At 43.3% G+C, this 11,211-nt stretch overlaps 1 protein-coding gene across 1 annotated transcript in view; it reads right to left on the bottom strand.

The window, feature by feature from the left end:
• The window catches only part of Gdpd1 (glycerophosphodiester phosphodiesterase domain containing 1), a 38,564-nt gene that overhangs the window by 17,010 nt on the left and 10,343 nt on the right, over positions 1 to 11,211 (bottom strand). The window contains exons 2-4 of the mRNA XM_028772405.1: positions 11,068 to 11,110; positions 6,479 to 6,614; positions 3,898 to 3,943 (exon numbers count right to left, since the gene is read on the bottom strand). Coding sequence (XP_028628238.1) covers positions 3,898 to 3,943; positions 6,479 to 6,614; positions 11,068 to 11,110 — 225 coding nt within the window. The remainder of the gene's footprint in view (positions 1 to 3,897; positions 3,944 to 6,478; positions 6,615 to 11,067; positions 11,111 to 11,211) is intronic.

The following is an 11,211-nucleotide window of genomic DNA, read 5'->3' on the forward strand; positions in this document are numbered from 1 at the left end:
AGCACCCAAGAGACAGAGGAAATTGGTTTGAAGCCAGCCTGGTCTACACAGTAAGATTTTGTCTACAAACAAATAAAACAAAACAAAAACTTAAAAAAAAAATTCTTTACAGTCGTCTGCTATTTTTCAACAGTAGTCAGGTAAGTGCTCAGCGGGAGGACAGGACTGTCTGTGAGCACTGGCCAGGTAAGGTGGAAACAGTGTCAAGTTCTAGCTCGGTCATTTACTCGTTATATGACCTTGATCAAGTTAATCTCCTCTGTGACTTCAGTTTCCTTCTCTTTAAGGGAAAACAGGGCTAGCCAGCTTCAGAGATCTCTCCACATTCATAAGTTTAAGACTTTATGAGAAGACATAACACCAGGAAAAAAAGAAAGGATTTTTTTCTCTTTTTTTTAAACAGGGTCTCATGGAACTCAGACTGGCATTTGTGGTCATCCTGCCCCCCTCAACCCGTCACCAAGCTGGGATTAGAAAGGCCTGGACCTCATGTTCAGTTTGTTCAGTGCTGGGCAAGCACTCTACAGTCTGAACAAGATTCCTAATCCCAAAGATTTGTTTTTTCTTTAACATTTGAGGAGCCTTGCCAGGTATGATGGCCCACACCTTTAATTCCAGCACTCCAGAGGCAGAGGCTTGTGGAATTCTGTGAATTTGAGATCAGCCTGGACTATACAGTGAGTTCTATGCCATATAATGGTGGTGATGATGATAAATGTGTGGAGTTTGACAGTCTTCTATATTGCCGGGCGGTGGTGGCGCATGCCTTTAATCCCAGCACTTGGGAGTCAGAGGCAGGCAGATTTCTGAGTTCGAGGCCAGCCTGGTCTACAGAGTGAGTTCCAGGACAGCCAGGACTACACAGAGAAACCCTGTCTCGAAGGGAAAAAAAAAAAAAAAAAAGACAGTCTTCTATAGAGGAAATGAAAAGCAAAAACATTCAGTTACTATTTTCAGCACTTAACAGAGTTACTGGCTTGGTGTCATAGAGTCTCAGCTCTCAGGAGGAACATTCAAGTCAATCTCTGTGAGTTCGAGACCAGTCTACAGTACAAAGTGAGTTCCAGGATAGCCAGGGCTGCTACACAGAGAAACCCTGCCTCAAAGAACCAAACCACACAAACACACACTGAGCAGAGCTTCAGGAGCTGCTAGGTGAGTCCTCTACAGGGAGCCACTCGGAAGGACACGGATCTCTCTCTCTCCTTTTGAGGTGAGGTCGCAGTAACCTGCCAGGCTGACCTGGAATTGTTTTCTCGCCTAGGGAGGGCTTGACCCTGAGATCTTCCTGCTGAGCCCACTGTGTTGCAGACGCAGCTAGAAACTTCACATCTTAACCTTCCTAAATCCAATCTATTGATAGAGTATTGATAGAGGCCCAGAACGTTTAATATAAATTACAAGAATGGAAGAACATTTCCTCAAACCAGTGTAGAGTAAGGATACTTAAGTGAAGACAAATCAAACCTACGTTTGATTAAAACATACCTTACAAATAGGTGACCTTTCATTTTTATTCTATTATTATTTTATTCTACTTTAATTAATCTGTATGCCTGTGTGCCTATGTGCACATGGGTGTGTGTGCGGGAGGCCAGAGGAGGCATCCAATCCCCTGAAACTAGAGGTAGAATGTGAGCCAACCAGTCTGAGTACTGGAAACCAAACTTCAGTCTTAAGCACTAAGCTCTCTCTCCAGCCCTTCATTTTCATCTTTTGAGACAAGGTCTCATTGTGGTCCTAGCTGGCCTGGTACCTGCCAGCCTCAGCCTCACAAGTGCTGGGATTAAAGGTGTCGATTGACACACCTAGGAAGTTTCAGGGTTTTTTTTCCCCCTGACTTTTATTTAGCTTTCTTTTGCTCTCTGAGCCCACCCTGCCTTTGATGTTTAATCTAAAGAGTATTTTAAAATTTATTTTATGCATATTTGTGTGTGCTTGAGTGTGCACCACATTTGTGCAGGAGCCTTTGGAGGTCAGAAGGGGGTGTTCACAGCCTCTGGAGTTGAGGTTGTGAGCAATTATGCAGGTGCTGAGAACTGAATCCAGGTTCTCTGGAAGAGCAGCAAGAGATCTTAATGCTGAGCCACCTCTCCAGCCCCAACTTATGTGATTTATGAGAAAAAGTCTGACTTTGTATTCCAGTCTGGCAGTGTACTTGCAGTGATTCACCTGCCTCAGTCTCCGGTGCTGGGATTACAGGTCTGAACCACCACACCTGGCCTTCAACGCTAACCCAACAGGTGCTTTACCACTGAGCCCTATGTCTAGCCCTATACTGGCTACTTTAAAATCTATTCCACGTGGTACTCACAGCATTTTTTAAATGGATATGAATAAATCCCTTGAGGCCTGTGAGATGGCTCAGAAGCTGGCAAGCCTGATGGCCATAGTTCAATACTACGTGGTGAAAGGAGAGAATCAACTCTCACAAGTTATCTTCTTCTTCTTTTTTTGTTTTTTTTTGTTTTTTTTGAACAAGTTATCTTCTGATCTCCGTTTCTCACACACACACACACACACATATGCATACGTTTGCGCACATACACACGCACAAGAAAGGAAGGAAGGAAGGAAGAAGAAAGAGAGAGAGAGAGAGAGAGAGAGAAAGAAAGAAAGAAAGAAAGAAAGAAAGAAAGAAAGAAAGAAAGAAAGAGGGGCTGGAGAGATGGCTCAGCGGTTAAGAGCACTGACTGCTCTTCTAGAGGTCATGAGTTCAAATCCCAGCAACCACATGGTGGCTCACAACCATCTACAATGAGATCTGATGCCCTCATATGGGTGTCTGAAGACAGCTACAGTGTACTTACATATAATAAATAAATAAATCAAAAAAGAAAGAAAGAAAAGAAAGAAAGAAAGGAAAGAAAGAAAGAAAAAGAAAGAAAAGAAAGAGAAAACTGACAGGGTAACTGACGGCCTATGCATGGCAGAAATATATTCAAATTATATAACTGACAAGGCTTAATGTTCACAGCATAAGCTACTCAGAAGCTGGGCCTGGGGGAGCACAGAGGAAATGAAGCTCTTTGGTCAAGGCCAGCCTTGGCTACATGGTGAATCCCAATTCAGTCTGGGCTGCAGAACAGGACTGTATCTGTGGGCTGGTGAAGTGGCTCTGTGGGTAAAGGCAATTCCCACCAAGCCTGATGACCTGAGTTTGAACCCCAGAACTACAAGGTGCGAGGACAGCAACTTCAACTGTCCTCTCAGGTCTACAAGCCCACCACAGCGCACAAGTGCCAGCACAAGCAGCACAGGTGCACGTGTGTGCACACACACACATATCCACAGATACAAATGCTGATCAGCTAAGCGCTCTCCAAGAGGCCCATTCTACTTATTTATTTCTCCTTTATGATATTTATAATGGACAACTACTATAAGTAGTGGCAATGCTATGAAACTTCAGACTTTTAAAGTACAAAAAAAAAAAAAACCCAGAAAAAGAAAAGAAAGGGAGAAGTACAAAGCAATCAGGCTTGATGGCTTGTTTCGACAACCCTCACCACTCTGAAGGCTGAGGCAGGAGTACTGCTATGAGTTGGAGGCCAGCCTGAGATACACAGTGAATCCAAGGCCAGCTGAGATATAGACTGAGACTAAACAGGCACCCTGCCCCCCACCCCCATCTCACCAAAGTATAAAGTATCTCCAGGAAACAAAATTCATAATTATGGTACTCAGGCTTCAATTAGTTGTCGAGAATTTAAGCACAGTGATACAGTTAAGTCTTTGGGCCAATCAGTCTTAGAATCGGTCATCAATCAAGGTTTTAGATTTGTAGGTCAGAGGTTAGGTTACAGGGCAATACTATTAGCAAAAAAGGACTGTGATTCTCAGCATTAGTGAATACACTTTCACGTCAGTGTTTAAACCATAAGAAAGGAATGTTACCTCTTTGAAATGGGACATCCAGTTTGCAAAGGTAAGGTGGGAGCTCCTTTAAAAGATATGATAAAAAAAAAAAGTTAGCTCTTAAAAACAAAAAGCACTTCGGTGTCTCAAATTATGACAAAGATTTTTTTTCTTTAAAAAATAGTAAGACATAGCATACATTTAAATACAGCATACTTTAGCACTTCCAGAGGTAAATTCATGATATAATTACTTATACACGAGGTACAAGAAATCCGTACTACTTAAATTTATATATATATTTTAATGTTTGGCCTCCTCTGTTACTTATTTAAAAGATTTGTTTTTATTATTTTTAATTATATGTAGGTGTGTGTGTACATACATATGTATGAGTAGAGATTTGACGTTAAGAGGATGAATGCCCTAGAACTGGATAATGTTGGGGCTGGGAACCGAACTCAGACCCTCCTGCAAGAACATGTTCTTAACTACTGAGCCATCTCTATGGGCCCTAAATTTGTATTATTGTTCTTTTTTTTTTGTTTGTTTTTTGTTTTTTGTTTGGTTTTGGTTTTGGTTTTTCGAGACAGGGTTTCTCTATATAGCCCTGGCTGTCCTGGAACTCACTCTGTAGACCAGGCTGGCCTCAAACTCAGAAATCCGCCTGCCTCTGCCTCCCAAGTGCTGGGATTAAAGGCACGCGCCTCCAATGCCTGGCCTCTTTGACCTTTTTTTGTTGTTGTTGTTTTGTTTGAGACACAACTTTTTATAGGCATTTGCCATCACACTCATTACATCCAAGTATTTGAAACATAATATACATAATTTCTATCTCATATAAAACTGCAGGAAACCAACAGAGTATAGCAACAGATTATAGCATGTTACTGGTTTTCTTCACATGATTTATATGAGTTACACTGTTTAAAATTACATTTATTTAGCATGTGTGTGAGAGTACAAATGTAACACAGTGCATTCATATGGTGCAGAGAACACAATGCAGGAGTTGGTTCTCTCCTTCCACCAAACAGATCCCAGGGATGAAACTCAAGACTGTCAGGCTTGGCCTCAAATGCCTTTGTGCACTGAGCTAGCTTGCTAGCCCACATTTTTCTTTCTTTCTTTAATTTTTTTTTCATATGACTAGATTTTTTAAATTGTGTGTGTGTGTGTGTGTGTGTGTGTGTGTGTGTGTGTGTGAGAGAGAGAGAGAGAGAGAGAGAGAGAGAGAGAGAGAGAGAGAGAGAGCGCGCATGGGCCCCTGGACGTCATAAGAGAACCTCTGGGAATTAGCTTTTTCCTTCTACCTTGTTTTAAAGTAGGGTCTCCCTTGGTATCTGTTGCCCCGTGTGCTCCAGGATGGCTGTCTCCACTTCCCATCTCGTGGTAGGAGTGCTGGGATCACAGTACTTCATCTATTTTTTTTGTCTTTCCTTTTATCTATATGATTTCTTTATTTTTGTTTTATAAGCATTGACGTTTTCCCTGCATATATGTCTGTGTGAGTGTGTTGGATCCCCTGGAACTAGAGTTACAGACAGTTGTGAACTGTCATGTGAGTGATGGGAATTGAACTCAGGACCTCTGGAAGAGCAGCTGTGCTCTTAACTGCTGAGCCAGCTCTCCAGTCCCTCATCTGGCTTCTTAAACTGAGCTCTGGAGATCAAACCCAGGGTGTCAGCTTTCCTGGTAATCACTTTTAGGTGCTAAGCCATCTCGCTGGTCCTCGAGCAGGTTTTAAATGATGCTTTCCTACACAAGACTAAACTAATTCCTATATTGAACATGACTTAAATAGACAACTTGAATTGTAATGTCATTTCATAGTTGATGATGGTTAATTTTATCGAAGCCTTGAGGATGTAGCACAGCTGAGAGAGCCCTTGCCCGTGTGCATGAGGCCCTGGGTTCTGTAAACTGGGCACGGTTATGTGTGCCTGTAATGCCAGCATTTGGGAGAGTGAAAGCAGAATTATCAGAAATTCAAGGTTATCCTCAGTTACACAGGGAGTTTGTGGCCAGCCTGGGCTACATGAGACTCGGTCTGAAGAAAGAAGATGAAGCAGGTAGGTCCCCAAAGATGCGTTTGAACTGTACCAATCCCTCACTGGATACCAGGACACACCAATGCTTTTTCCTTTCACATTTATTTGAATCACTGTCATTCTTTAGGAACTTAGTTTGTTTTGTCCACTTTGTGTTTTCTTCCTATCGTAAAAGTATTTTGCTGGCATGTGTGTCTGTGTACCACTTACTTGCCTGTACCTACAGAGGGGAGAAAACTGTGTTAGATCCCCTGGATCTAGAGTTACACACAGCTGTGAGCTCCCACATGGGTACAGGGGATGGAATTGGGGTTCTCTGGAAGAGCAGCCAGTGCTCTCAACCACGAAGCCATTTCTCTACCCCGTTTATTTGTCTGTTTGTTTGAGCCAGAGTGGCTTCAAGTCTTTGGCACGATTCCTGCCACCGAAGCGCTGGTGTTATAGCTGCGAGCCACTACACCACCTTAATCATCGTCGTTTCAAAAGTTACTTATGAAGTGACATCTGGCTCTCTTCTGCCTTAAAAACATTACCCTTAGATACAATGATACTGGTTTATTCTTACTTACACAGTATTTGAGATCAGAGACGTTTACATTGACCCCAGTTGACCTCTTCAGGTTTCCATCATGTGACACTACGACTTGCTCATCTTTTGTGATATGGCAGTCCAGCTCTAACATGTCTGTCCCAATGGTAACTGCGCTGAAGACAAAAGAAAGCGCCACTTTGAAACCCAGTAAACATTTACTGTATATGTATCAGACATGAAAATTCTGATTTTAAAATCCAAAGTATCCCATGACACTGAAATAGCCCAACCACATTTATCATTTGTCAATGTGAGGTTGTCATCTTATAATAAAAAGTTATTAAAATGTTGTGACATAATAAGTGAATCATGTCGTCTCTTCCATGGGCAGCTATGGTTAACCCTGACATTTCAATATAATGGGAAAAATACTTGACCAGAAATTAAGAGACCTGGGTGGCAGTTCCTGATACCTTAGTATAACTTAGGGCAAGCCGACTCTCTTCTTGTGGCCTTTATTTCCACACATATCAAATAAAAGTATCAAGATTTAAGACAAAGTGGCTGCTTTAATCATCTTGAGTAAACATACTTTTTGGGTGGTCTTGTGGTATATTCTTGGAATCCCGAACTTGGGAGGAGGAGGCAGAAGATTACAGAGTGAGAAATACAAAACAACAATGGATTCCAAAGAAAGGGAGATCTAGAAAGAGACAGTAAAGGAAGAGAATAGCCACGTGAACTGGAGCGTGTCTGTAACCCCAGCACGCAGTCCTAACAGAAGTTGTTCAAGGTTATGTAGGGTGAAGTTCAAGGCCAGCTTAGGATATATGATATCCTGTCTAAAAATAAAACAAGAGCAGGAAATGAAAAGAGAAAGGAATGAATGAATGAATGACTTTGGAAAGTAATACATGAACAAAAGAAGTTTGTCTCAGAAATTGACACAGAAATGTAACAATAAAGATATGTAAAAACCCTAGAGATGAAATTCAATCACTAAACTAAGTTTAACAGTGTGGCTTCAGGGCCGGGCGGTGGTGGTGCACGCCTGTAATCCCAGCACTTGGGAGGCAGAGGCAGGTGGATTTCTGAGTTCGAGGCCAGCCTGGTCTACAGAGTGAGTTCCAGGATAGCCAGGGCTACACAGAGAAACCCTGTCTTACAAAACCAAAACCAACCAACCAAACAAACAAACTTGTGGCTTCAGAGCCACATCAAACTGAAGAGTCTCAGGTGAAACTGTGCACAGTAGGGCTTCTCAGTAATAAGGAATCACAAATGCCTAGTAAGTATAGAAGCAGACATTCAACAGCAAAACTCACTAAGGAAAGAAAGGCTAGATATAGTTGCTCACACCTGAGCTCACTTGAGAAGCTGAGGCAGGAGAATGCCTCCAGTGTGAGTCCAACCTAGGATATATAGAGAGCAGCCTAGGTTCACTGTAAGCTGTGGAGGTGGGCTCATACAGGGAACAGTTTAGTGAACAGACTTGGCTTGAGTGCTAGGGAGCACACCCCATTCTCCCCTCATTTGGAAGCCTAGCTCCTTCACCTGAAAATACCCGCCTGCTCTCTTGCACATAACACACCTATCATCCTCTAACCCCTACTTGCACTGGGTTCCATGTACACGCCCTCTTCCCCTTTAAACTTGAGTATATTCTACTCAAATGCATGCATCTCTGACACAACATGGTTCAGGAGAGACTCAGCTTTGAGTGCATGCACAATAAAGCAAAACCATGTCCTCAAGTGAATTTTTAGGGAGAGTCCCATATTAATAAACTTATGTCTGTGCATATTTGGGTGTGCATAAGTGATGGTTTGTATATGCTCAGCCCAAGGAGTGGCACTATTAGAAGGCGTGGCCCTGATGGAGTAGATGTGGCCTTGTTGGAATAGGTGTGTCACTGTGGACGTGGGCTTTAAGACCCTCATCCTAGCTGCCTGGAAGTCAGTCTTCCACTAGGAGTCTTCAGACGAAGATGTAGAACTCTCAGCTCCTCCTGCACCATGCCTGTCTGGATGCTGCCATGCTCCCACCTTGATGATATTGGACTGAACCTCTGAACCTGTAAGCCAGCACCAACTAAATGTTGTTCTTATAAGAGTTGCCTTGGTCATGGTGTCTGTTCACAGCAGTAAAACCCTGACTAAGAAAACATATGATTAAAATCAGATGCATCAGCCAGACATGATAGCACACATCTTTAATCTCAGCAATCCACTCAGGAAGCAGAGGCAGGAGGATCTCTGTGAGTTCAAGGCCAGCCTGATCTGTACAGTGAGAGAGCTCCAGGACAGCAAGAGCTATATATGAGAGACTCTGTCTCAAAAGAGACAGAGGGCAGGACAGAGAGGGGGGGAGGGGGAGGGGCAGGGGAGGGAGAAGGAGAGAAAGAGGGAAGGAAGCAAGAAGGGTGGGAAGTGCTAGGCGTGGTGATACATATCTGAAATCTCAACACCTACATCCTAAAAACAGGGGGATTAAGAGTTCAAGGCCAGTTTCAACTAGATGGCAAGCTGAGATCAGTCTTGGTTATATGAGACCTTGACACACACACACACACACACACACTATGAGAGTCAGGGCACTGACTTAATTATTTTGACTACATGCCGTATTACACTTCCAGGTGTTGTTAATATAACTTGCTTCTTTCTCCTACCCACGCACATAAGTACTTCAATGTCCTCTGGGTATTTACCTATGTGGCCCAGTTTAATAGCCTAGTTTTATTAGCTCTTAAGAATCAGGTTTTGCAGGGTGTGGTGGTACATGACTGTAATCTTAGCACTGGGAGGTGGAGGTAGGAGAAGCAGTTTGGAGTCACTCTTGGACACATGTCCATTCAAGAGCAGCCTAGTCTATGAGAACCTGTCTTAAGGACTTCGTGCACTCTGCATTTGAGCAGTACCATTTTTTAGTTTTAGGTTCTATGCTCACCACAAAGGATGGTTGTCTCCTTTACCTGTCTAACATCCTGCTTGTCCTTGGGGTATGCTGCTCCAATTCTATTTTAGCGGCCAACTCCTGAGAGTTATGAGTTATCAGAGCCTGAGCAAGCTGTCAGAGAAGAAGAGGAGGGAAAAACCCCTCCTCTGCCATCCTCATAACCTACAGAGACGGTATCTGTGAACGAATTTTATAAGCCACACAGAAGGATCTTTCATGAACCGTGATTTTTGTGCAGGTTTTATTTTGAAATTTGTTGAGACACTATTTGTTTGTTTGTTTTTGAGATAGGGTTTCTCTGTGTAACCTTGTCTGTCCTGGAACTTGCTCTGTAGACCACACTGGCCTCTAACTCTCAGAGATGCACCTGCCTTTGCCTCCTGAGTGTTGGAACTAAAGGCATGCACCATCACTGGCAGCTGAGACACCATTTGTAGTCCTCAAGGTAAGAGTAATGATCACCCTCCCGGGAAACTCAGGAATTGTATACAGAGGCAGGCAGCACTTTAGCTGAAGCTGACTACTGACTGGGGAATGGAGCTCAGGCAGAGAGAGGTTTGGATACAGGAGAATTCCAATATATTTGGCTATAGTCCCCTGTCTGAGATGCTATCACTCAAGTTCCTGGTTCCCCAAACTCTAGCAGCAGGGCCACAAACTGAGGATCAAGTTCCTCCTGAAGTCACACTTATCACTGTCTCCATATAACTGTCTGGGAGTCACTCAGCTGCCTTCCTCTGCTTCCCCAGTACCAGGAGGGAAGGTGTGAGCTACCTCCAAGAAGAAAAATAAATCTTTAAGATGTCACTGAATGGTGAAAAGCAGAAACTTAGACCAAATTCTGCTGGGATGTGGGCGTACCTTGGCCGTGGAGTGCGTGCTTAGCATGCAGGAAGCTCTGGCTTCAATCTCCAGCACAGCAGACAAGCAAACCCTCCTGATTAGCTCTAGCTACATACAAAATGTTTCCAAATTGCCTCGGAGTGTGAGGCCACCCTGGTCAACAAAGAGATGCCCACCCCATCTTAAAAATGGCTTAAAGTTATATTAGAACATTTTTCTCATTAACTATAAATAGGTAATGTCTTCCTATCACTGGCCTTGTTTCATAACCCGTTTTGGTATTCAGAGAGAGGAACACAGGCTGATGGTAACAACAGCTCTGAGACAAAGAACAAGAGCTTCTGCAGCTTCCACTACTACCACAAAGCCTTGAAAAGGCCTCTGTATGAAATATGAATCCAATATAAACAAAACCAAGAACTCATAAAAAAAACCAACATCAGCACACAAGAGGATCCCAAGAACCCCGATTGCAGGAACCTGCTCAACAGAAACCACTGGGCACAAAGCCACACAGTCCCGTTCCTGAGCAACAGCCAGGGGAACAGTTGTCTCACTGGCTCTTTCTGCACTGGACCAATGAGCATTACACAGTCTGTCCCTTGTCACAGTTGTCCGCTTCTAGCTCTGGAAACCAAGTCTCTTTGGACTAATTTTACAATTACACAGACGTCAATCATTCTTTGTAATATTTCAAGCTATCAAAAAGGCATTTTAGAGAAACAGCTATCACAAGTGAGCGGCACATATACACTGTGTCCCTCTGTGAATCTTCATCAGTTCAGTGACAGGCTGTAAAGAGAGAGGGCCTTCCTGTGTACTCACTGCTGGAAGGCGGCCATTGTGTTCTCCAGGTTTTCTCCAGCACCTGTGGAAACACGGAGGGTAAAGTTCATTTACTGGTCATGTTGAACATTCTATTTCTCTCTCTCTCTCTCTCTCTCTCTCTCTCTCTCTCTCTCTCTCTCT

The sequence above is a fragment of the Grammomys surdaster genome, unplaced genomic scaffold, assembly GCF_004785775.1.
Source record: "Grammomys surdaster isolate TR1022 unplaced genomic scaffold, NIH_TR_1.0 213, whole genome shotgun sequence".
In the NCBI taxonomy this organism is placed as follows: Eukaryota; Metazoa; Chordata; class Mammalia; order Rodentia; family Muridae; genus Grammomys; species Grammomys surdaster.